The 27,285-nt window shown below is 39.9% G+C and overlaps 1 protein-coding gene across 2 annotated transcripts in view; it reads right to left on the bottom strand.

Annotated features, from left to right (window-relative positions):
* LOC109920026 (KH homology domain-containing protein 4-like) overlaps positions 1-27,285 on the bottom strand; it is a 67,627-nt gene that overhangs the window by 22,563 nt on the left and 17,779 nt on the right. For both annotated transcript variants that reach the window (XM_048619363.1, XM_020520047.2), the window contains exons 5-10: positions 23,435-23,487; positions 21,408-21,562; positions 18,425-18,636; positions 15,039-15,099; positions 9,076-9,136; positions 6,255-6,592 (exon numbers count right to left, since the gene is read on the bottom strand). In XM_048619363.1, the coding sequence (XP_048475320.1) occupies positions 6,255-6,592; positions 9,076-9,136; positions 15,039-15,099; positions 18,425-18,636; positions 21,408-21,562; positions 23,435-23,487 (880 nt within the window). The remainder of the gene's footprint in view (positions 1-6,254; positions 6,593-9,075; positions 9,137-15,038; positions 15,100-18,424; positions 18,637-21,407; positions 21,563-23,434; positions 23,488-27,285) is intronic.

Raw genomic sequence — 27,285 nt, forward strand, 5'->3', positions numbered from 1 at the left:
GTCCCTCCGGAAAGCAGATAAGGGTGGGGAGGGAAAGATGTCTTTGGTGGTGGGGTCGGATTGCAGATGGCGGAAGTGTTGGAGGATGATGCGTTGGATCCGGAGGTTGGTGGAGTGGTATGTGAGGACGAGGGGGATTCTTTTTTGGTTCTTATTGCGTGGACGGGGTGTGAGGGATGAGTTGCAGGGATGTGACTGCTCTGAGATAATAGGAAGTGATGTCAGTAAGATGACTATTTTTAAAGGAACTTGCCAGGAATTTTGAATACTTTGTTTAACTATTCCAAGACTGATCATGTTCTGATCATGCAATGACAAACCAATTGGAGTTCAAGTTGCCTCTGATCTTGATCAATGGCTCATGACTGGCAAGAGTTAATAAGCACTGAATCTTCGTGTTTCAGTGCCCAGAAAAGACTGAAGATAGAAGGAAAACTTGAGTCAACAGAAAAGAACAAGAGACTTGTCTATGAGGCTGGTATTCCATTTGTGAACCAAACTGAATTCACTGCTTTTATCATGCATCATTTCTTTTGTACTCGTTTTAATAAACTAAATAAATCTGCATTTATACTTAGAATGGGTCTTCTAACCAATTAGGACTAATAATTATTTAGGTTGACTCTCTCAAACTTAGTCTATAACTATAATTAATTTTAACTTAACGATCCAAGTATAATAAAACCCCAAAGCTTTACAATGGTTAACCTTTAACACTATTTGAAATGTTCTATCAATACCTGGCAAGCCACTCTAATTTAAATAAATTGCTTGCATTTCATTACCTTCTAAAGGCAACAATGAATAGCCAACAGGTATGGTCCAAACAGCGACAGCCGTATCCCAAAACAAATGTGAAAACCAGGAAGCTGTAATCTTCCAATAGCTTTTACTTCTGAAAGTAGTTATTCCCAATACTTAGCTTTCCACCTCCAAGATTTCAACAGCAGGACTTTAAATCCTATTTTGGAAGGTGACAGCTTAAAAATTGAAATGCCCACATGAAGCACCAAGGTCCATAACATCATGGAAAATCCAGAACAAAAGTCAATAAATTAAAGCAAGAGAAGATTAAACTTGAACAAAATGTTGCACCGTTTATCATCAGTGGCACAGTGCAAATAGCATAGTTACAGATCTCAGTGATAACACAGGAACGTGAGTAGTAATAGTAGCAGGAAGTACACGAACGGTCAGCGATTTAGTCCAGCCTACTTTTCTTTATCCTTTCATCAAACAATGGGCACTGGTGGTCAACCTAGTACAGGTTACCCATTCCCAATTGCATATGAACTTAATGATTTACTGAGCCATTTCAGAGTGTAGTTAAGATCTGTCTGGAGTCATCTGCAGGCCAGATCAGATAACGATGGCAGATTTCCTTCCCAAAGGACATTAGTGAATCATATAGGCTTTTACAACAATAGATGATGGTTTGACAGTCACTATTATATGAAGAAGAGTTTTCTATTTTAGATTCCATTAATTGAATTTCAATTCTATCAGCTGCAATGGTCAGATTTGAGCCCATGATCCCACAGCATTAGCCTGGACCTCTGGATTATTAGCTCAGTGATATTATGACCACACCTACGGACTAAACACAGATTTCAAAGCGATGGATAATTGAGAACTTGTATGTTTTTAAAAAGTGCAAGGATAATAGGGTGTTAGCCAGGTGTAGTTGGATGGGGTGGGAAGCAAAAAGTTAAAAACTGGTTAAGTTTAAGATGGGATTCAAAGTGAGTACAGATGCCCCATAGACCTTATTCCCGAGTCTGCATCTGGAAATTAATATTAACGACTTGGATACATGTAGCAGTGTTGAAATTTGCAGATGATGCCAAATTATGATGCAGCTGATTCCTTACAGGAATGACGAAAGCTACAAAACAACACTGCTAAAATTAAAACAATTAGCTACAAAGTAGCAGATAAAATTTAATGTACAATAGCAGCATTGATCTCCATTGCATTTAATTGGAACAGGATTAGATCTTTAAGCCCCACAAGCCTGCCCCGCCTTTCAATTACATCATGGCTCATCTGTACCTTAATTCCATTCATCCACCCTGGTCTATCTCATCTACCAAAACCTCAAGCAATCTTTGATATCAAATCATGCTAACACTGAGCAATTCTATATTTCTACCATATTTGCATGATGTATTACTTGATGTATTATTCTTCAATGGCCTAGCTCTCATTTTAAAGTTATGTTCCTTTGTTCCACACTTCTATCAGCAGGAATATTTTCTAACTACCCCACCAATTACTACCAAAATTCTAAAAACCTCATACAAGTTAATGCTGACTTATCCATATTTCAGAAAATACAAGCACAATTCACGTAACTTGCATTTCTGGGCAATATTCTGTTGAATTTGCTTTACACTTCCAAAGCCATAACAATCTTAAAACCATGTCCAGAACTGTACACACTGCTCCAGAATCAGTCAAATCAGGGGATCTATCAAAACTTCCCTGAATTTATATTCTTGTCCTCTTGTTATAAAGCTAATGTTCCATTGGTCTATTTTTCTTGTACCTGACAGGTAAACAATTCATTGGAGGATGCTCCACCAACATCCCCATCTTCAACCATGGAACAGCCCAGCATATTAGTGAAAAGATAAGGCTAATGCGTTCGCAAAAGCCAGAAGTCATGAGTGAATGATCCATCCTGGCCTGCTCCAAAAGCCTCCAGCATTACAGATACCAGTTATCAGCCAAATCAATATACTTCATGTGATACGAACAATCGGCTGGAGGCACTGGACAGTGCAAAGGCTATGGGCCTGAATATTATTCCACTAATGGTACTGAAGACTTGGACTCCATTTTGCTGTACTCCTAGCCAAGCTGTTCCAGTGCAGCTACAACAGTGGCTTCTGCCCAACGATGCGGAAACTTGTCCAGTTATGTCCTGTACACAAAAAGTATGACAAAACCAACCCATTACCACATCAGACTATTCGTGGTCATTAGTGAAGTGATGGAAGGAGTCATCAACAGTACTATCAAGCAACACTTGATTACCAATAAGCAGCTCACTGATACTCAGTTTGGGTTCTGCTACAGCCACTCAGCTCTTGAATTCATTACAAGACTAAAGACCTGGAATCCAGAGGTGAGGTGATAGTAACTACCCTCGACACCAAGGCTTCATTTGACAGAATGGGGCATCAAGAAGCCCTAGAAATACCACACTCACTGGAAACTTGGGAAAGCTCTCTGCTGAGTGGAGTCATGCCTGGTACAAAGGAAGTTGGTTGTGGTTGTTAGAGATCAGTCATCTCAGTTCCAGGACATCTCTGCTCAGGCAACTTTCTTAGAACCAACCACCTTCAACCGCTTCATCAATGACCTTCGTTCTGTTATAAGGTCAGAAATGGGACATGCGCTGATGATTGCACAATGCCAAGCCCACTCGTGACGACTCAGACACCAAGGTACTCCATGTCCAAATGCAGCAAGACTTCTACGATGGGCTTGGGCTAGGGCTATAAAGTGACAAGTAACATTCATCCCACACAAATATCAGGCAATGACCATCCCCCAACGAGAGAATCTAACCATCACCCCTTGAAATTCAAATGAACCTTAGGTTCTACAACCACCAGTCTAACTCTAATTAGACAGCAGCCTATGGTCCTTTGGGACAATGGCGTTTTTACTCACTTTGCTTCACATAAGCATTCTAAAACAAAGCAGGGAGATGGCAACATACTGGCAATGTCACTGAGCTAGTAATCCAGAACCCCAGGCTAATGGGTTCAAATCCCACCAGCTTGAATTCAATTCATAGAATCACACAGCATAGAAGAAGCCCTGCGGGCAGTGAATCTGCACTGACAATTAACTCCTCTAAGTTTTCACTAGTCCCACTTTTCAGCACTTGGCCTACAACCTTGAATGTTATGACATTAAGAAGTACTTTGATGAGCATTTGTAAAGGCTGAGATGTTACCCACCTCAACTACTCTCCCAGTCAGTGCATTCTAGATTTCCACCATCTGGGTGAAAATGTTTTTCTTCAAATCCTCTCTAAACCTCCTGCCTTTCATTTTAAAATTATGCCTCCTTTTTACTGACCCTTCAACTAGGTCAAGCAACTGCTTCCTATCCACCCTTTTCAATGCTCCTCATAAAAATGCAATCAGATTCCCTCTCAGCCTCCTCTGCACCAAAGAAAACAACCTGAGTTTATCCAGATGCTCTTCAAAGCTAAACTGCTCCATCCCGGGCAACATCCTAGTGAATCTTGTTTGCATCCTCTCCAATGCAATCACATTCTTCCTATAGTGTAGTGATCAGAATTTCACACAGAACTTCATCTACGGCCTAACTGAAGTTTTGTACACTCCAACCTGACTTCCCTGCTCTTGTAATAAATACCACAACTGATAAAGGCAAGTGGCCATATGCCTCCTTAACTACCCTATTAATCTATCCTGCTGCCTTTAGGGACCAGAAGACAAGCAACCCGAGATCCTTCTGTTCTTCTGATCTTCCAAGTGTCTTGCCAATCATTCAGTACTCCCTTTTCTTGTTACTTCTTCCAAAGTGCATCACGTCATGCCTATCGGGGTTAAATTTCATCTGTCATTGATCTGTCCATCTAAACAGTCTGTCTATTAAAAAAGTATGGAATTTGAAATAACGCAGTGTGGAGCTGGAGGAGCACAGCGGGCCAGGCAGCATCAGAGGAGCTGGAAAATTGATGTTTCGGGTTGGGACCCTTCTTCAGAAATGGGATTTGAAAGCTAGTTTTAGTAGTGGTGACCACAAAATGGTTGTTAAAAAAAAAACCTCTGGTTTATTGATGTTTAATCAGGATGGAAATCTGATGTCCCTACCTGATCTGGTCTACTTGAGACATCAGATTCACAACAATGTGGGTGAATTAAATGCCTTGGCAAGCGACTCAGTTCTGCATAATTAAAGATGAGAGAAAAATGCTAACCTTGCCAAGGATCCCAATATGCCACAAAAGAATACAAAAATCAACAAGTCATACAGGAGATATTACATCAGATAACCCAAGCTTGATCTTGAACATTTCTGATGAAAGGTCACTGAACTTGAAATATTAACTCTTTTTCCCTCAACAGATTTTGCCACACCTGCTGCATATCTCCAGCACACTCATTTTTGTTCCAGATTTCCAGTATCTGCAAATCTTTTGTGTTTATTTTAGGAATAAACTGGTTTTTTTGCCGAGTGGCAAGCAGTGACTAGTAGGGTACTGCAGGGATCAGTGCTTGAACCCCAACTATTGACAGTATATTGTAATGGTTTAGATGAGGAAACGATGTGACAGATCTTCAAGTGTGAAGATATCACAAAGCTGGGAGAATATGCTGTGAGGAGGATGCAGAGAAGCTTCAATTTGGACAAGTTATGCGAGAAAACATGGCAGATGCAGTATAATGTGAATAAATGTGATGTTATCCACTTTGGTAGCAAAAACAGGCAGGCGGATTAGAATTACAATAAATTGGGGACGGGGTGGTGCAAGGGAGACCTGGGTGCCCTAATGCACCACTCACTGAAGGTAAGCATGCAGGTGCAGCAGGCGGTGAAGGCAACTAATGGTAAGTTAACATTCATAGCCAGGATTTTGATTACAAGAGCAGGAATGTCCACACCTGGAGTATTGAATGTAGTTTTGGTCTCCTTATCAGGGGCAAGATGTTCTGGCTATTAGGGAGTGCAAAGAAGGTTTAACAGACTGATTCTTGGGATGGCAGGTCTAACATACCGGGAGACATTGGATCAGTTAGGACTACATTCACTGGAGTTTCAAAGAATGAGGGGGGATTTCATTGAAACCTGTAACACTCTAAGAGGATCAAGCAGGGTAGGTGCAGCAAAGATGTTCTCAATAACCACAGAGTCAAGAAAGAGGGGCCTTAAAAGTAACATTTTCACCCAAAGAGTGGTGAGCCAGTGGAATTTTCTGCCACAGATAACTGTTGAGGTCAAAACAATAAAGACTTTCAAGACAGACGTAAACATAGTTCTTTGGACCGAAGGGATCAAAGGATAAGGGGAGAAAGCAAGAACAGTTATGATCATACTGAATTGCACAGCAGGCTCAAAGAGCAGAGTGGCCTACTGCACTCTATGTTTCTATGCCTCCTTGTTTGTTTAAATATTCATATTTTTAATAATTTAGATAAATAAATGCATACAAAGTTGAACTAGAAATGACTGTTATTATCCGAACAATTAATTTCCTTTATGCTTACCTGCTGCAAACTTGTTCCAGCTTGCTGCAAAGGCTGTGGTGTGTAACAAGGTCCTGGCATAGGCTGCGGCATCTGAAAGTTGTTCTGAGATCCAGGATTCAGGATCCCAGACACTACTTGGTTTTGAGAAATCTCTGTTGGCAGCCCAGCAGTATATGGTGTTGGAAGAGGCTGACTGAACTGCTGTGTAGTATACTGTGCATTTGTGTTGGCAAATGTGTACGGGACAGATGTCGGAGGCTGAATGGAATATGGCTGTGATGTCATCACTGGAGGTAAAACAGAGACAGGATTCTGGGCAGGAGCCATAGCTGGAGATGGTGTCACCATGGAGTACACTGTAAAATATTGAAGATTTCAAAGCAAGTTTAAAGTTAAACATAGTGACACAATATGAAAACTTTTGTTTTAAATTAATCTGCTTGAGATTATACATCTGTAATCATAACACACACAGAATTCAACCAAAGTAATATACATGCATAAATACTTCAGCAAATAATATATTTCCAAATCAGAATAGTGAACGACTTGGACAGGAATGCGCATGTAGTGGCATTCCCATATACCTGCTACCCTGGACCTTCTGATGGTAGTAATCATGGTGTTGGAAGGTACTCTCTGAAGAGCTTCAATAAATTTCTGTAGTACATCCTATCAATTGTGCACACTGCTGCTACTGTTCGTCAGTGGTAGACAGAGTTAACGTGGATGTGGTGCTAATCAAGCAGGCTGCTTTGTCCTGGTTGCATCAGGCTTCAAGTGTTGTTGGGGCTGCATACATCCCAACAAGTGTGGAATATTACATCACACTCCTTATTTGTGCCTTGTAGATGGTGGACAGGTTTTGTGGAATCAGGAAGTAAGTTACTCCCTGCTGCTTTGTACTAGCTAAACCCCTTTACCTGTTCTAATATGTTAACTTCTACATCAAGTGTCTTGTGACACCTTATCAAATGCCTTTGGAAGCACGCAGCTATGGGATTCACTCTATCCAACATAAATATTAGTTCATCTGAAAAACATCTCTAATAAATTAGATAAACACAATTTTCCTTTCAAAAGGCCTGTTGGCGCTGCCTGATCGAATCATGATTTTCACATTCCATATGAAAAAATCAAAGCTAACTTGCCTACAATTTTCTGCTTTCAAAAACAGAGGCTGCTGGAAAAGCTCAGCAGGTCTGGCAATATCTGTGAAGAGAAATCAGAGTTAACATTTCAGGTCCGGTGATCCTTCCTCAGAACTGGCCAGTTCTGAGGATGGGTCACCAGATCCAGAACGTTAACCGATTTCTCTTCATAGATGCTACCAGGCCTGCTGAGCTTTTCCAGCGACTTCTATTTTTGCTGCTGATTTACAGCATCCGCAGTTTTTTTTTACAATTTTCTGGTTTCTGACGACTGAATAAATCCTTGATCGATTTTCCAATCTGCCGGGAACCTTCCAGAGTCTCAGGGAAATTAAAACATTACAACTATTACAACTATAATCTATGCCACCGCAAACTTTACCAGCTAGAAGGACAAGCAGCAATTTGGACAAGTTATTGTCCAAACTACCCTCACATTCCCCTCCAGGCCACACTCGTATCCTCACTTGGAACTATAAGACTGTTCATTCATTTTCATTGGTAAAAATTCTGAAATGCCTTCCATAATAGCACTATAGATGCAGCATCAAAAAAATGGGACTACAGCAGTTTGAGAATGTGGCTCACCACCACAATCACAAGGGAATAAGGATGGACAAGTAGTATTGGTTTAGGCAGCATCTCATCCAAGAATTTTTAAAAAAGTTTCCAATAAATTATTAATCATCCAACTTCCCCTCTGGCTCCCATATTCGTCGATATTGCTGTCGGTTCCTTCTCTACAGGGTCGTCCTATTCTCTTTTAAATCTATGTCATTGCTCCTTGCACCTTTCCTGGAACTCCCTGGTTGAGTCCCTTTAACTAACTTTCTATCCCTGTCACTATACCAAAATTGCTTTTCTTAAAGTCATGAATGACATCCTACATGGATCTGATAAAAGTTAACAAATCCTTCCACTTCATTCTCAATTTATCTACAGCCTTTGATAAAACTGACCACACCTACCTCCTCCAACGAATTGCCACCGCAATCCAGCTGATGAACTACTCTCACCAAGTACTATTTGTAACTAAACTGCAGCCAAACTATCAAATTCATCTAGCAAAGCAGAAATTTCCTCTAATTAAATTTCGGTAGACTGTAATCATGGTTTGTGGTCTACACTGCAAATTTTGTTTCCTTGCATGAATTGCATCCCTCTCTTTAGCAGCTGACACTAAACTAGATAGTTCACAACCATGAGGTCATATCTGATCCCAAGATGAAGTTCTGACTACAAATTTGTGCCATCATTAAAACTGCTTTTCTTCACTTCTATAGGATTGCCCAACATTTTCCCCATCTCAGCTAACTGGCTGCTGTAACCCACATTCAAGCCTTTGTTAGTATGGAATTGACAACTCCTATACACTTCTGGATGGTCTCCCATATTGGACCCTCTATAAAACTGAAGTCACTTACAACTCTGCTGTCTTGTCCAACAGCTTATAAAGTCATTTTCACCCAGTCCTCCTAAACTTGTGCCCCTACACTGGTTTCTAGTCAAGCAGCTTCTTGATCTTACAGCTGTCATCCTGTTCTGAAATCTTTCCATGGCCTCACAAATTCCTACCTCTACAATCTCCCGCAGCCCTACAATCTTCTAAGTTAAATGGTAGCAACAAGTAAAACAACTTTCTTGAGCATTTATGTTTTTGAATGTTTGCATCAGTCCCACAAGAATACCTGATGGTGGACCCAGTCCTGATGTAATCTGGCTTTGGTATCTAGAATATTCTGCATGTACCTTGAAGAGAAAGAAAGAGTATTCACAAATGAACATTACACAATTATTCCAGTTTGCAAACTAACAGATGGACTTAACGTCAGAATGTACATCTTATCCTCTGAATTATGTATTATGTATTGCAAACCCTACCAAATAGAGTATAACCTATTTTTAACACAGGATTATATCAACAGTGGCAGTGAGCAGCGTGGATCTTGCAGCAGCTCCTGCGATTGCAGGCTTAGTTAAAGATTTATTATAGTTTTTTTTTTAAAACAGTTTTACAGTTATGATAGTCATTATAGTTTACTAATACAAGATATTTTCCATTTTGTTTTATTAACATTCCAAAAAAACCAAACCAAAAAAACTGACCTTTTTTTCCCAAACAGACTTCTTTTGAAACGGTCTTTTTAAGGGTCTATGGTGAGTGGCTGAGTTTTTTTTATTCTTAATTCAGAAATTAAAAAAGTCTACATGTTTTAGAGATTTTTTTTTACATTGCAAAGGTCTTCTTTTGAAAAAAAACGATCAGTTTTTTTTTAAACAAGGAGTTGCACTTTCGTTCCAGAGAGTCTGACATGTGGTCAGCTCCAGAGAAGGTCTTTGTTCCCATTGAGGAATTTATTGAAGAGGAATCATTTTTATTCAGTTAATCAGCTAAGTGGTTGATTTTATTTAATTTTTGTATGTTTGATATATATATATATATATATATATTTTAAATTTTTTCCATTTTAACATTATATTCTGTCAGTAATGAAAGGTAGTTTATTTTGTATAAGGTGTGATTAAAACATCCTATTTTTTAGGTTTTATGTTATTAAGGTCATTTTTTAAGTACAGAGTGACATGGTTAGTAGATTTAGAAAAGTTATTACCCAGCAGGATCAACCAGATAGATGGGTGACTGTCAGGAAAGGTAAGAAGGTAATTCATAAGTCCCTGGTGGCTATTCCTCTATCAAGTAGATATTCAGTTTTTGGATCAGTTGAAGGGGATAGTCTCTCCAAGGAAAATGGAAGGGCCAGTCAGTTATTGGAAACTTGGAACGATTCTTATGTTAGGCAGTGTTTGACAAGATTATAGGGGACTCTCCAGTCAGAGGCACAGGCAATTCTACGGCAGTGAGTGTAAATTTAGGATGGTTTGTTGCTTACCTGGTGCTATGATTAAGGAAGTTTCTAAATGTTTCAAGCATATTGTTAAAGATGAGATTGAGAAGCCAGAAATTATTGCACACATCAATAGGAATGACATTTTTAGGGAAAAGATTAAAGCAGTACAGAGTGAATTTAAGTGGTTAGGTAGAAAATTAAGAAGTAAAACCATAATAGTAGTAATTTCTAGTTTACTCCCAATGCCAAACTCAAATGAGGGAATGAACAAAAGGCTAAAGGAGATAAATCAATGACTTCTGAGCTGGTGTATTGTTCAGGGATTCAGGTTTTTGGATAATTGGAATGTCTTTGGGGATAGAAAGGACCTTTTCAAAAAGGATGGGTCTAACTTAAACTGGAAAGGGACCAATATCTTAGCAGAGAGATTTGCTCATTCTATTAAGAGAGGCTTTATACAGATAGAGATGGCAAGTGGAGGAATTCCAAGTAGCAGTGTAAATGGAAAGATTGATGGAGTAAGTTCTGAATGTGAGGAGAGCACGTCAATTAGGAAAGACAGACAAGAGAAAGTCAGAGTATGAAGTAACTCTGAAGAACTAAATTGCATTTATTTCAATGCAAGGGGTCCTAGAGGTAAGGCTGATTAACTCAGGGCATGTTTAATAACATGGGATTGGGATGTCATAGCTATTAGAGAAACTTGGATGAGAGATGGGCAAGACTGACAGCTCAATGTTCTCTGTTTTAGATGCTATAGGAAAGGTAGAGGAGGCCGCCCCGGCTGGGGCGGGGGGAGCGTTGGTGGTGTTAAAGTGGTTGCCGTTTTTGACTAAGGAATACATTACTGCTGTAACTCGGCAACACATTTCTGAAAGATCGTCCTGTGAAAACATATGGGTAGAAATTATAACTAAGAAGGATTACTTTGATGGGATTGTACTATAGGTTCCCCAGCCCCACTGTAAGTGAGAAATTGAGAAACAAATATGTGCGGAGATCTCAGATGTATGAAAGCATAATAAGGTTGTAATAATGGGGGATTTTAATTTTCTAAACATTGACTGGGATTACCATAGTGTTAAAGATGTGGATGGTGAAGAATTTGTCAGATGTGCTCAAGAAAATTTTCTTTATCAATATGTGGATGCTCCTACTAGAAAAGAAGCAAAACTAGACCTTCTTTTCGATAATAAGGCAGGGCAGATGACTGAAGTAAAAGTGGGGGACCATTTTGGCCTAGCAAACATAATTCTATTAGTTTCAAATTGGCTACGGAAAAGGATAAGTCTTCCATAAAACTTAAAAAATTTTATTTGGAGTAATGTAAATTTTAATGGTATAAGGCAAGAACTTTCAGAAGTTGATTGGATTAGACTGGTCGCAGGTAAAAGGACATTTGATAAGTGGGAGGCATCCAAGAGTGTGATGACGAAAATTCAGAGGCATTTTGTTCCCAATACAGCGAGGCGTAAGGCTGGTAAGATTAAAGAATAATGGATGAATAAAGATATTGAGGTTCTAGTCAAGAAAGAAAAGATAATGTTTTTTAAGACAGACAACTTGAATCTCTTAATCAATATAAAAAGTGTAGGGGGCATTCTTTAGAGAGAAATCAGGAAGGCAAAGAGGGGATATGAGATAGCATTAGCAGATAAAGTTAAGGATAATCTAGAGATTCTACAAATACATTAAGAGCGAGAGGGTAACTAGAGAGGGGGTTGGGCCTCAAAGATCAAGCAGGTCGTCTTTGTGTTAAACCACAGGAGTTGGGAGATATACTAAATAAATATTTTGCATCAGTTTTTACTGTGGAGAAAGAAATGGAATCTAGAGAATGCAGAAAAATAAACTTTGATGTCCAACCCAACCTTAAGTTCACCTGGACAACACCTTCCACCCCAACCTAACCCTTAACAAATTCTCCTTCAATTCCTCCCACTTCCTACAGACAAAGGGGATGGCCATGGGTATCCGCATGAGCCCAAGCTATGCCTGCCTCTTTGTAGGTTACGTGGAACAATCCCTCTTCCGTAGCTACACTGGCCCTAAACCCCACCTCTTCCTCCGTTACATTGATGACTGTATCGGCGCCGCCTCATGCTCCCACGAGGAGCTCGAATAGTTCATCCACTTCACCAACACCTTCCAGCCCAACCTTAAGTTCACCTGGACCATCTCTGATACCTGTCTCTCGTTCCTGGACCTCTTTGTTTCCATCTCTGGCAACCACCTGGAAACCGATATCCATTTCAAGCCCACCGACTCCCACAGTTACCTAGAATACACCTCCTCCCACCCACCTTCCTGCAAAAATGCCATACCCTATTCCCAATTCCTTCGCCTCCGCCGCATCTGCTCCCAGGATGAGGCATTCCACTCCCAAACATCTCAGATGTCCTCGTTTTTCAAGGACCGCAACTTCCCCGCCTCAGTGGTCGAGAACGCCCTCGACCGTATCTCCCGCATTTCCCGCAACTCATCCCTCACACCCCCTCCCTGTAATAACAACCAAAACAGAATCCCCCTCGTCCTCACGTACCACCCCATCAACCTCCGGATCCAACGCATCATCCTCCGACACTTCCGCCATCTGCAATCCAACCCCACCACCAAAGACATTTTTCCCTCCCCACCGTTTTCTGCCTTCCAGATGGACCACTCTCTCTGTGACTCCCTTGTCCACTCCACACTCCCCTCTAGCCCCACCACACCTGGCACTTTTCCCTGCAACCGCAGGAAGTGCTACACCTGCCCCTACACCTCCCCCCTCACCCCATCCCAGGCCCCAAGAAGACTTTCCACATCAAGCAGATGTTCACATGCACATCTGCTAATGTGGTATACTGTATCCGATGTACCCGTTGTGGCCTCCTCTACGTCGGGGAAACCAAGTGGAGACTCGGGGACCGCTTTGCAGAACACCTATGCTCGGTTCGCAATAAACAACTGCACCTCCCAGTCGCCAACCATTTCAACTCCCCCTCCCATTCCTCAGACGACATGTCCATCCTGGGCCTCCTGCAGTGCCATAACGATGCCACCCGAAGGTTGCAGGAACAGCACCTCATATTTCGCTTGGGAACCCTGCAGCCCAATGGTATCAATGTGGACTTCACATGCTTCAAAATCTCCCCTCCCCCTACCGCATCCCAAAACCAGCCCAGCTTGTCCCCGCCTCCCTAACCTGTCCTTCCTCCCACCTATCCCCTCCTCCCACCTCAAGCCCCACCCCCATCTCCTACCTACTAACCTCATCCCGCCCCTTTGACCTGTCCATCCTCCCTGGACTGACCTATCTCCTCCCTAACTCCCCACCCACACTCACCTTTACTGGCTCCATCCCCGCCTCTTTGACCTGTCTGTCTTCTCTCCACCTATCTTCTATCCGCCTCTCCCTCTCTCCCTATTTATTTCAGAACCCCGTTCCCCTCCCCCATTTCTGAAGAAGGGTCTAGGCCCGAAACATCAGCCTTCCTGCTCCTCTGATGCTGTTTGGCCTGCTGTGTTCATCCAGCTCTGCACTTGGTTATGTGGGACTAGTTTAGTTTGGGATTATGTTTGGCATGGACTGATTGGACCAAAGGGTCTATTTCTGTGCTGTATGACTCAATGACTCTATCTCAGCATTATTTCTTGTCTATAAAAATAATGCCTTCATTAAATTCTTCCAGCTCAAGTATGATCAACTCGGTTGCCATTATCAGTGAAATAACTGACGTAGCTGTTGTATGCTTACAAAGGCAAAGGGTCCCAAAGTCTCCCAATCCGCTCAGAGAAAACATTTCTCATGTGTCCTAAAAGAGCAACCACTAATTTAAAATAGTGCCTCAAATTCTGGACTCACCCTTAAGAGAAAACAATGTCTTTGTCCACCTTGGCAAGACTATTCTTGATCTTATATTTCAAACAAGTCACCCTTCACTCTTCTAAACGCCCATGAAAACAAACCCCAGCCAGTCCAACTTTTCTTCATATGACAATTGCTTATTCCAGATATCAATCTAGTAATCCTCCTCTGAACTAGCTCAACTTATTTACATCCTTCCTTAAATAAGGAGACCAAAACTGCACACAACATTTGCGATGTGACTGCATCAATAGCTGCCATTACTGAAGCATAACATTCTTGCTTTATGTATAATTCCTTTCATAACATATAGCATTCTATGACCTTTCTTTCTTACTGTATCTGAATACTAATTTTTGTGACTCATACACTCAAACACAATGATCCCTTTACAACTTAGAACTCTGCAGTTGTTCCCCATTTAACAACTCCTGCCAAAGTAAACATCACATACCCCCACAGTAAACTCCACATACCTGATTTCTGTCCACTTACTCAACATGTATCCTTCTGCAACCTCATGTCCTTTTCACCACAAAAGGAATCACCTATTTTTGTATCAATGGTGTTATCAGCCAATAACAAAATACAACCAACAGATTTACTGGAGAGGTTCTTAACTATTTCTTTTGCAATAAAGTTAAACTTCAGTATGTCATCGTCAATCTGATGACCAGATACATATAAAGATACAAATTAGGACAAATGGACCATTCAGTCCCGCAAGCGTGCTCCAGCATTCAACGAGATCACAGATGAGCTGTTTGTGTTCCAAATTCCAGAGTCCCATCAATCCCAAATATCCTTTGATTTCCTTGCCTGACAAGAATCTATCTACCTCTGCCTTGAAAATATTTAATGGCCACGTTTTGACTGCGTTCTGATGCAGAGTTCCAAAGTCACTCAGGTCGCTTTTCTTATTTTGGTTCTAAAAATAACAAGGTATACTCACTGTCTGAAGCAAGTTTTCACAAAGTGTTTTTGCTGACGCCAAACCTTCTGGTTTAGGATGACTGCAAAAATAAAAACAAAAACGGCTACATATAGAGTAACATATATCAAGGATATTGAACATTAATTTTCCTGAAGTTTGAGTTTACAATTTCAGTATGGAAACCTGGCAGCTACAGCACAATATAACACAATTCAAACCCCATTAGGACAGGTGATATGATTTAAAATTCACTTAATAAATCCAGAATTAAAACACTAGTCTTAGTAAATGGCTACCATTAAACGATCACTGATTGCTGTAAGATCTCATCAGCTTCACCAATGTCCTTGAGGGGAAGGAAATCCGCTGTCTTTACCTGGTCTGGCTTCCAAATTTGACTCCAGAACCACAGCAATATGGTTGACTTTTAACTGCCCTCTGAAATGGCCTAGCAAGCCACTCAGTTCAACAACAGTTAGACATGGGGAACAAATGCTAGCCTTGCCAGCTATATCCACATTTCATGACAGATCAAAAACAAAAAAGTCAATGAGATAAATGCCAATTAGGTGGCATTAAATGTAGCATAAATGCTGGCCACACCACATAGAAGACTGCTTACTTTTTATTAAATGGGTTTGGTAATCTTTTACATCCAGCTAAATGAGCAAACAAATCAACCTCTCAGCGAAAGGACAAAGCAACACTGACTAGGCCAGCATTTATTAATTTCTTATCGCCTTCGAGAAGGTCGTAGTGAGCTGGGGTTTTTATATTTATTAATGGGATGAGGGCATCGCTGATTAGGCAGCATTTATTGCCAATCCCTAATTGCCCAGGGGGCAGTTCAGAGTCAACCACATTGCTGTGGGTCTGGAGTCACGTGTAGGCCAGACCAGGTAAGGATGGCAGTTTCCTTCCCTATAGGACATTAGTGAACCAGATGGGTTTTTCCAACAATCGACAATGGATTCATGGTCATCATTGGATTCTTAATTCCAGATTTTTTTCTATTTGAATTCAAATTCCACCATCTGCAGTGGTGGGATTCAAACCCAGGTCCCCAGAACATTATTAGGGTCTCTGGATTAACAGTCCAGCGATAATACCATCAGGCCATCGCCTCCCCCACCAATGGTGCTTTCCTGCAATTCTTGAATTTCAGGAACACCCGCAGTGATGTCAGATAGAAAGTTGTTGACCCACTAACAGCAAAGGAAGAGCAATATGGTTCCAACTCAGATGTTGAGACCTGGGCTTTGCAAAATAGCACTAAAAGACATCTAAACCAAACCTGGTGGTGCACCCATGTACTTGCTGTCTCTGTCTTTCTAGGTGGGAAAGGTACTAAGTTCAGGAAATACTGTCAATGGAGCTTTGGTGAGTTACTGCAGTGCACCTTGTAGACAGTACAAACTATGCACCGTGCAACTTAGGTGGTGAAGAGAGTGAATGCTGAAGATGATCAATGGTTTGTCAACCAATCAGGCAGCTTGGTCACGGTTCTTCTTCTTTCGTTAATTCACTTGTGGGACATGGGTAGCACTAGCCGGCCAGCATTTATTGGCTGTCCCTGGTTATTTTTAAGAAGGTGGTGATGAGCTTCTTCTTGAAGCACTGCAGACTACATGCTATGGGTTGACCCACAATACCCTGAGGGAGGGAATGCCAGGATTCTGACCCAGCAACACTAAAGGAACAGCAATATATTTCCAAGTCAGAATGCTGAGCGGCTTGGAGAGAAACTTGCAAGTGTTCCCATGTACCTGCTGCAAATGTCCTTCTAAATGGAAGTGGTCATGGGCTTGGAAGGTGCTGTCTAAGGATCTTGAGCGAATTTCTGCAGTGCATCTTGTAGATAGTTTTATTTTAATTCACTCATGGGATGTAGGCATCTCTGGCTAGGCCAGCATTTATTGCCCATCCCTAATTGCCCAGAGGATAGTTAAGAGTCAACCACATTGCTGTGGAAATGGAGTCACACGTAGGCTAGACCAGTTACGGACAACAGATTTCCTTCATTAAAGAACACAGTGCCACAACTTCTGCTGGGTCTGTCCTGCCAGACAATGTCAGGCTGTTGCTTGAGCCCCGAGATGTACGTAGGAGGGCTTTGCAGGGTTGACAGAGCTGTTTCTGTCAATGCCTTTTCCAGTGCCTAGGCCAATGCCAGGTGTTCCATCTAGTTTCATTTCTTTGTTGATTGAGACATCGTAGCCATTGATACAACTGAGTGGCTTGCTGGGCCAGTTCAGGGTCAACCACATTGCTATTGGTCTGGAACCACAGGTAGGCCAAACCACATGAGGGTTGCAGATTCCCTTCCCTGAAGGACATTAGTAAGCCAGATGGGTTTTTCCGACAATCGACAATGGCTTCATGTCGTGAGTAGATTCTTAATTCAGGTTTTTTTTTATTATTGAATTCAAATCCCACCATCTGCCATGGTAGGATTCGAACCAGAGTCCTCAGAACATTAGCTGAATTTCTGGATTAATAGTCTAAAGATAATACCACTAGGCCATTGCCTCCCCCAGTCCTGACTTGAGCCTTACAGATGGTAGACAGGAAGCAACCCGCTGTAGAATCTATAACCTCTGACCTGCTGGTGTAACCACATTACTTGTATGGCTGGTCCCGTTTACTTTCTGGTAATCTTCAGGGTGTTGATAGTGGGGGTTTCACTAACAGTAGTGCCAGTGAACATAAATGAGCAATAGTTAGGTTCTCTTTTGCTGGAGACAGTCATTGTCTGTACTTTAGCTGGCATGAATGTTACCTGCCCCTCATCAGCTTAAGTCTAGGTGTGGGCCAGGTCTTGCTTCATTTAGACACTCACTTATACAATATCTCAGGAGTCGTAAATAGCGCTGAATAGTGTGTCATCATCAGTGAACATCTCTGCTTCTGACCTTTTACTGGAGGGAGGGTCCTTGATGAAGCAGCTGAAAATGGTTTGGCCTAGGACAAATATGTGTGAAGTTACAATGAGGAAATAAATCAGGAATTTTCCAGATTTAAACCCCAGGTTTAGGAGTAACATGAAGACACCGCCAATCTAACCTAATAGTGTCTTGTTGTAAAAGGAGTGTAGAAAGTGGTGGGGATAGTTATTCATTACAATTTCCTGGGAATTCTGCTGATTTCCTACTAGTTTTTCCAGCAAGAAGCCTCAAGATCTCTGCAGAAATTTATAGCTAATCTATATTCATGTCAGTGATATAAGTATTATTGGGATTAACATGCCTTCAACATTCTGTAATACTTGGATATTATTCTGCCAGTAAAATTAGGCTGCTGTACAACATCACTGATAAATTGCAAAGTATTTTTCCTCAGATGTTACCACCACTAGCCATTTTTCTATTCTATAAATTTATTTAAGTGAAAAAAAATTGACTTACGTGATATAAATATACATAGGTTCGAACGCCTCCCTTCCAGACATTGGTTCAATGAACCCTGACCCTTTACCTCGGAGGTGAACTTTGGCTCCGGTTTCATTTTGAATATGGTGCAGGAAAGACCCTCCTGGACCTTCCACTTTTTCTTTTGCATTGAAATTCGGAGGAGCATGCTCGAGACCTACAAAGATTTTGTCCTGAACAAAATGCATCTGTAAAGAGAAACAAAAATGCATTTCAGAACGTATCCAATCATAAAATATACTTTACTTCCAAAGTACTTCTTAATATGGATAGAAAGCATCAAAACGTGGCTTAATTTTTGTTAGGAGCCAACTAATCTGAAACCATAATAGCCTTAAAACTTTAAAACACTCATGTTCCTTTGACAGGTTTACGAATAAATGAGGTTCTATAAATGAAAGTGAAATTCACCAAAACCCCAGAAGACCACAAGCCAGTCTCTCATCAAAGAAAGATGACTGTTGATAAGTTTAACCTGAGGGACACCATACCTCAATCAAGAGGTGAGGTTGAGAAGGCGGGGCCTTCATGGTGACCTCGGTAGGTACGGGAGTAAAACAAAACCTTTTGATGTCACAGTTTAACGTGTCATGAAGCAGCTGTCCAGCAGGGATCTATAAAAATTACAATGCATTACAGCATGCCAAATAAAACTTATCTTTTTCAAGGAAACCAAACAGCAGTTAACATAACACAGGAATGCAATGGTAGTGAAGGCCCTCCTTATGTCACATATCCTGTTAGTCAATCATAAGGCGATGCTAACAGCAGTCATAGGAACCACACTTCATTTTACTGTATTTGCCTAGTTGAATTATGTTGGAATTACACTAATTTAAACAGCAAAAAATTAATAAGAGATAGTTAAAGCAATAAACAAAACACCAAACAGACAAAACAATAAAAGATTTGCTGAAATCGTTTCAAATTCGTGGTCAAACAGACCCAAAATATTGCCCAATTCAGATGTGACCCACAAACATGATTGACCATTCTAAAAAGCCAAAGTACTTTTCCTCTACAATAATACTAACTAGATACTGAAGTTTATTCTCCATCCTGTTCTGACTACTACATTATTTCAACAACAGCCAGAGAAACCACGCCCCATTTCTCAATTCAGAAATACACTATACAGCTTTTCAGATAAAATTCTCATTTCGACAACTTTAGATTATAACCACTGCTCACATTTTTTCAGACAGCAGATTCTTGGAAAGGTTTACCTGTTAAAATCTACACATACTCGCAACCCAACTTTTGATGTTTTTTATTGTTCCATTGTCTTTTTTTTGTCTTACACCCTCATCTCTTTTGTCATTTGCACTGCACTCCATCCAATAAGATACTCTTATTGTTTTCATCATTACTTTTCTCCCCAACCTTTCTTCTAGCTCTGTATTTGCTTATAAACCGGTAAATCTCATAATGTATCCAGCTCGAACAAAAAGTCATCAGCCAGAAACTTTCATTGTTTCTCCCTTCGCAGATACTCCTTTAATTGCTGAGTACTTCCAAATTCTGTTTTCCATTAAAGGAGTTTATTGTCCACCATTTGAATATTTCATTTTGTGATTTGCTGGGATCATAAGCAGCAAAGTGGCACACAAGGATGGAGTTGGACACTGCAGTCTAAAACAATGTCAAATAAAAAAGGCATTGACACAAATGCAAACTGCTCTCTCAAAGACACAATTAAAAACAGGATTAAAATTGAAAGCTTGACTGTTCTGATTTGAAATTAATTGCTTTTAGAATTTAATTGAATTGTTTGATTGTTAATTTCAAATGTGCTCCTTTCTCTTATATTGTGGATAATCTATAAAAGCACAAGATTTTAATGTATTATTCGTTGTAATTCGCATTAATATTCATCAGACACACCTTAAAACTTACCTTTTTGACCATGCTTTTGGTCACGAGACCTGATAGCTTCTGAAATGACTCAGCTTCATATCTGGTTTTAGAATTAACCTGTCATATGCTATGGGAAGCTTTTATTGAACAAGAGATGTTATAAAAGTTGCTGTTGTTGAGATCGGCGCCAGATTATGGTGTTTCAAGACAGTGGCAACCTTATTTTTCATCAGATTGTTTGCAGGCAATTTCTATTCACAATGGAAGATTTTTTCACTACTCAAGACCAATGGCCTTTCTTTGAACACAATTTTTCAATGTATCAAAACTGCGCACTTAATTTCTGACTAAGGGCAGATTTATAGTGATCATTTATTGTCAACGCAGAAAGATTTTGATTTTACACAGAGACCAACTTTGCCACACACACAGTTAAGACCTGACCAGACTATGCAGCAAGTAATAATCGTCAGGGGAAAGTACATGGGATTGCAGAGTTGAAGTTCAGTGTCATAGCAAACCTGGAAGTGCTCAGGAATTCTGCTACGCTCATGTTTTAAACCTACCTGAATCTAATTCAGATGTTTAAAGAGAAGAGATTCTCCCCTAAATGGTCTCTAAATATAATATTTTAAACCTTAAGGTAGAGCTCCGTGTTTGTGTGAACAGAAACATGCAAAGACGTAAGGATTACAGCTTCAGCCAAGTAGAAGGCAAGTAAAGCAAACAGGTCTCACTGGAATCCTACCACCTCTAATTTTAAAATTCTTATTTAAAGCAGGCTGAACCATTTGTTGTCCAATTCAATTTCAAAGCGGGCATCAATCATTTAGCAAAAATGTGCTTTAAATGAAGTATCCGATTTAACAGATTATTGTCTTCTGTAAATCTGGAATTAGAGTAATATTGCAGTTATTAAATCAGCACAGTCACATCAGGATAACGAATTTAAAATTAAATTACAAGGCTGTAATATTATATTTCAATTGTGTATTTATTCCAAATCTGTCAATGCGTAAATTCATTTACAAATGCTTCTGTAACTAAGATTAACCAACACAACTGCATACCAACATTCTGTTTTAGCCTAAACCATACATACCCCTGGTTGTAACTGGGGCAAAGAGTTGTATGGAGAATTGTGTGCAGCCATAGGACTACTCCTTGCAGTAGATGTCACTACAGGTGGAAGTGGCTGTTTGATGGCTTCTTTTGCTAATGCTTCACCAATAATCTCTTTGATCCTGTTTACAGCCCCTGAGATGAAAACAAATCAGCTGTACTTGGTGCACATTGTTTTCTTGGAATGGAAGTTATATTACAGCAAAATAACTGCAAGTAAATTAAAAAAACCTAAAAACGCTTCAAGATGGTCTCAACATGCCTATAAAATTTACTACACAATCTACTTTATTAACACCGTCAGTAGGACTTTTTAAAAAAAATCAAACTCAACAATGACCTGCTGAAGAAAACATAACGGAGACTGCATCAGCAGGTTTGGAAGATAAAAACCTGAATGAAAGTGCAATTCCTGCAATAAATTTATAACATTTTTATATTAACAAATTCAACAATCTACACATTATCTTCAAAACCATATTCCAGTCCAAAATTAAGTATTTTGACAGTTGTGACATGTTCTAACATCTCAGTAGAGAAGTTCACATAATTAAAAAAATCTACTATGCTCCCCAAACTTTAGTATCGCATTGGTTCTGCATTAAAATGAACAATTCAGTCTTTTTCCAAAGCAATTACGTAAAACCAGTATTTTGTTACGCATTATTCAAACTTAAGTTCTATTTCATTTTAACTGAATTAATGCAACATGTTAAAAGATAGGTACAGTCCCTCTATTACAGAAGTTTTTAATGAGTAGGTGATCCAAAGACAGATTTAGTCCCTTTCTGTATTAAGTTAGCCAGATCACACAGGGGGTGGTAAAGGCAGGGGACTGGCAAAAAAAAAAGTGATATGGATACAAAACTGGCATGAGAACCACTGGTTTAACAACGTAAGGTAGAAAATCAGCTATGAGTGGTGCTATAGAGAGTGTAGTGCATGTACAGAGAAAATAAGGACTACTCTTCATGGCCTCTCGGAAAACGGCCCGCTGATAATCATGGCCAGGGTTACATAAAAACAACAATCATTTGAGTGAAGTATGTGGCGGCGACTGACCCCATGGAATCATGCCCCACTTAATACCTTCATACAAGAAAAGATTACAGGGGAAAATAATCAGTTACAAAATAATTTACAATCTACACTTAAGATCAACAGAAATAATCTATTAAGTAGATGGAAGATAGACCCAGATCTTCCAATTACCATCAGAATACACAACTGACAGTAACCTTATCAAAGATTGCTCACTTACCTGTCAGTGACCATTACGCCAGCATTCAGAATCTGTCCTCCATTGTAGGAAACCGGCTAGAAATCCACTCAGCGCTGATGAGCGCAGGAGACCACGATGAGTCCCCTTTTTATGGGGATAGCAGCCAGTAAGTAACTCATTTAAAGGTCCCAAAGCCATTTTGACAACTACTGCGAGAAGTGCAAAAATAGGTGGATGAGGGATATCAGGTGGCAGGTGGACGACAGAGTACATGTGATATGGAAGGCGAGAGGATAGGGTGGGTCAGGCATCAGAGGAGTGGCAGCAGAAGCGACTGGGGTAAGGGGTTGTCCAGTTGGAATTTGGAGTTGGGGTTCAATTTCATAGTCGCCATGAGCAGGTTTTAATTCCTCTTACATTTGCTGGCTAACCATAAAGCTGAGTTACAATCCTCCGAAGTCTCGGACTCTAAATCAGATTTGTGGATTTTTTGGGGGTGGCTAGTGCCCATCGGAAATGTAAACTTCCAAACCAATTTCCGCATAATCAGTGCGTGAGGACTCCCAGAAAGTCCCGATGCACATCTTTCAGTGTATGCCTGGTCCCTGGCTAGCCAAAGAACAGAAGATCTGGGCCACAGTCTATTATTCATCAGATAGCACCCAATGTTTTGTAGGTTTAACAATTATGATTGAGTATAAAAATTACAATTAGCACCCAGATTACACAAAAATGACTGAATTTTCATCAGCGAAATTAGACGTAGCAATTTCAACAGTTCTTACTGTCCACACTCTTCTGCGTCTGTGCCTGTATGCAAAGGTAGAGGGGTCGATCCCTAAAGAAAGAATAATTATTGACTTAAAGCGCTTTAACTTCAATGTTACTAATGCATAACAATGGCACCAAAGATAAAATAAATTTCATACTTTAAAGCAAAACACACAAACTGTGATTCTGGGTTTCAGTACTGGTCAATTATCTACGAGTAACTAAAGAGTTAGGCAAAGAAAACAGTTTTGTATATAAAAGATTTTCATTTATATAGCACTTTTCGCAATCTCAGCATATCACAAATTGTCTTTTAGACAACTCTGAAATGCAATGTTGTGTAATGTAGAGAACACAGTATACAAATTGCACACAGCGAGGTCCCATAAGTAAGTATAAAATGAACAAATAATATGTTTTAATGATGTTGATTAAGAAATAAATATGATCCAGGACAATATCCTAGTTGAGCTAATAATCAGATTTCACCCAATGCTCACTTTAATAAAACTTTTGAGAAATGACCTAAATTTATAGTTTTATTCACAACTTCAAGATAATCCCAAGGTTCTTTACAGCTGATGAAATATTTGTGAATAGAAATCAATATATTGTGTGGTATGACAGCCAATTTCAGACAGCACGGTCACACAAACAGCTCAATAAAAATCAGATGCTTTAATAATGTTAATTGAGGGATAAATACTGGCCAGAAAACTTAATATTTAAGCCCACCTGACAGGGCAGATGGGATTTCAGCTTAATGTTTAATGAAAAACATCTCCAACAGACCCCTAAGTGTTACATGGGAAAATTGTACTATATTTTGTGCTCAAGTCCCTGGGATTCAACCCAGAGCTTTACCAGAACCACTGCGGACATTTAGATAATACAACTGACCATTCACAGGGCTGTACTTTTTAAAAAAAAAAATCATACATATAAATAACATGTCAGAAAAATACAACATTCCTCTTTGTTAAACATTCTAGTGACTTCTGGTTTGTTATGCTCTTTAACTGCTTTGTTAAATATATTACTGACAGCCACAATGAAATACTTATCAACTACATTCTACGTTATGCCCTTACAATGCAGAGCTCTGATGAAGTGTCATCTAGACTTGAAATGCTAGCTTGCTGTCTCTCTCCATGGATGCTGCCGCACCCGCTGTGATCGCCAACGTGCGTGTTTTCAGTACAGATTCCAGCATCTGCAGTAATTTGCTCTTACTCCTAAATTACACAGCCAAATAAGTTTTGAACTTAACAGATATGATGCTCTTCTCAAAGACTAACCCCAGAGGAAACAAAGTACAGAGCAAGCAAGTCAACAAGCACCAATATTTGCAAATACACCACTACAGTAGGACAGGGGCACACACTTGCGCTTATTCAAGGGCAATTTAAGATACTTTGGAAACGTGGTCTTCGCAGAGGTAGTGATTACAATCCAAATTAATCAGAGATAAGAATGACACTGGGCTCATAAGTATTAATACCATCTAATGCAAATATAGTAATTTGCCAGAAGATAGAGGTCAAATGGCTTTGATCTTGCAAAAGTATAAAGCTTCTCATTATGAAAATGCAGGATTCTTTCTTTCACTTGGCAGTACAGACCTTGAATGGTTCTAAAAAGACATATGTTGACAAAGCTTTTCATCTTGCACTCATCAGGACAAATGCAAGACAGCCAACTCTTTTTTTAATTAAAAAAAAAAGTGAATGTGTAATGAGAAAAGAAAATGTGCCATCATTATCTTTAAAAAGTTATCTTCATGTAATATGAGAGATGATTCTTCCTTCTATAAACGTTAGTGGCTCTGCTTTCAGTTCAGTTCCTACACTAAGGCCTTCAAGGGGGAGGAGGAAGAGAAAGGTAGGAGGCAGGTGGCTGAATTTTTATCAAAGACTATGCAAATGTAAAATACAAAGTTCAAAATGGTAAAGGTTACAGCAGCATAATTCAAAGAACTGAAGTATTCTATTTTTTTGAGCTACATGGTGATTATAATACTTCGAAACAAGCTTCTAAGATATTTGGCATTTTCACATGTAATCAGCTGCCATAGAACTACACATAAATTCTACTTTAAAAGCAAAATAAGTGGAAAAATCAACACAAAGCTCTTTAATTCCATGTTTTCAGTTTCAAAAAGAAATGTTTATGATGTTATCAATGTTAATTAGATACATGCAATCAAAAGTATGAAATAAGTGTGCACCACATACAAGATGCTCTGCACTTTAAGGGGAGACAGCAGCACTGTGGTACTGTCACCAGACTAGTAAGTAGGTGAATACTCTGGGAAGATGGATCCAAATGGCAGCTGAATTGAAATAGCAACTCTGAAATTGAGCCATCTTAGTAACAGTCACAATGATAATAATCACCAATTACCAGTCATTTGGTTCATGAGTGACCTAACTCGATGCCAACTCCAGACCTGTAGCAATGCGGTTGATTCTTAACTACCCTCGGAAATAACTTAGCAAGCCACTCAGTTCAGGGATAATTATGGAACTGGTAAGAAACGCTCAGAACCCTTGAAAGAATAAGAAAAATCACCTTGCTTAGCCTCCTTCAAACAAACCCATGACCTCTACCACCTAGAAGGACAAGGTCAGCAGATGCACAGGAACTTGCGAGTTGTAAGCCCCTCTTTGAATAATACATGAAAATGAGTGGGAATAAGCACTGTTCCTGCACTTCCATTTGATGCCAAATCCTGAATTTTCCTTTTTAACAGAACTATGGAAGTATCTACACCACATGGACTGCAATAGTTCTCATCTTCTCAAGAGCAATTTTTAAAAAATCTCTTCATGGGATGTGGGTGTCTCTGCTTGGCCAATATTTATTGCCCAGACTCAATAGTCAACTTATTACACTGCTCACAGTGTGGAGTTATGTATAGACCAGAACAGGTAAGGATGGCAGATTTCCTTCCTGAAAGGATATTACTGAACCAGACGTCTTTTTACAACAACGGTTACACGGTCATCGTGAGACTGGCTTTTCACCTAATAAGAACCTATGTCCCCAGAACATTCGCCTGTGGTTCTGGATTACCAGTTCAATGACATTACCACTATGCCACCACCTCCTCTCATTATTAGCTCATCATTATGAATGAATAATATACGCTGGCCTAGCCAGTGACATCCACACCCACATGATAAAATAAGTCATACAATCAAAGCAGTACAGCATGGAAACAGGCCCTTTGGTCCAACTCATCCATGCTGACCAGATATCGTAAATTAATCTAGTCCCATTTGCCAGCATTTGGCCCATATCCCTCTAAACCCTTCCTATTCATATACCATCCAGACGCCTTTTAAATGTTGTAATTGTACCAGCCTTCCTCTGGTAGCTCATTCCATATACGTACCACCCTCTGCGTGAAAAAGTTGCCTTTTAAATCTTTAAGGCCCTTTTAAATCTCTCCCCTCACACCTTAAAGCTCTAAAAGAAAATTGATTAGCTTCTGACCTAGGCTTAGGCTATCCAGTCCTTTGAGCTGCTCTGCCATAAAATTATGGCTGATTTGGCTGTTTTTAAAACTCCCTTCCTGTCGTTCCCTATAATCTCGATTCCCTGATCTATCAAAAATCCATTTAACCCTGCCTTGAATAAATTTAATGACGCAGCCACTGCTTTCTTAGGGAAAGAATTCCATAAAAGTATCAGCAATCTGAGGTAAAAAATATCCTCATCTGTCTTAAAAGGGAGACTAAATTCCAATAGATGCAGGCTCAACATGTTCAATCTTTCTTCACAAACCATTCATCCTAGGAATGATTTGAGTGAATCTTTTCTTAACCACCCAAACACAATCATTTTTTTTTTCAAATAATGA

This window comes from Rhincodon typus, chromosome 3 (assembly GCF_021869965.1).
Source record: "Rhincodon typus isolate 14 chromosome 3, sRhiTyp1.1, whole genome shotgun sequence".
Classification (NCBI taxonomy): domain Eukaryota; kingdom Metazoa; phylum Chordata; class Chondrichthyes; order Orectolobiformes; family Rhincodontidae; genus Rhincodon; species Rhincodon typus.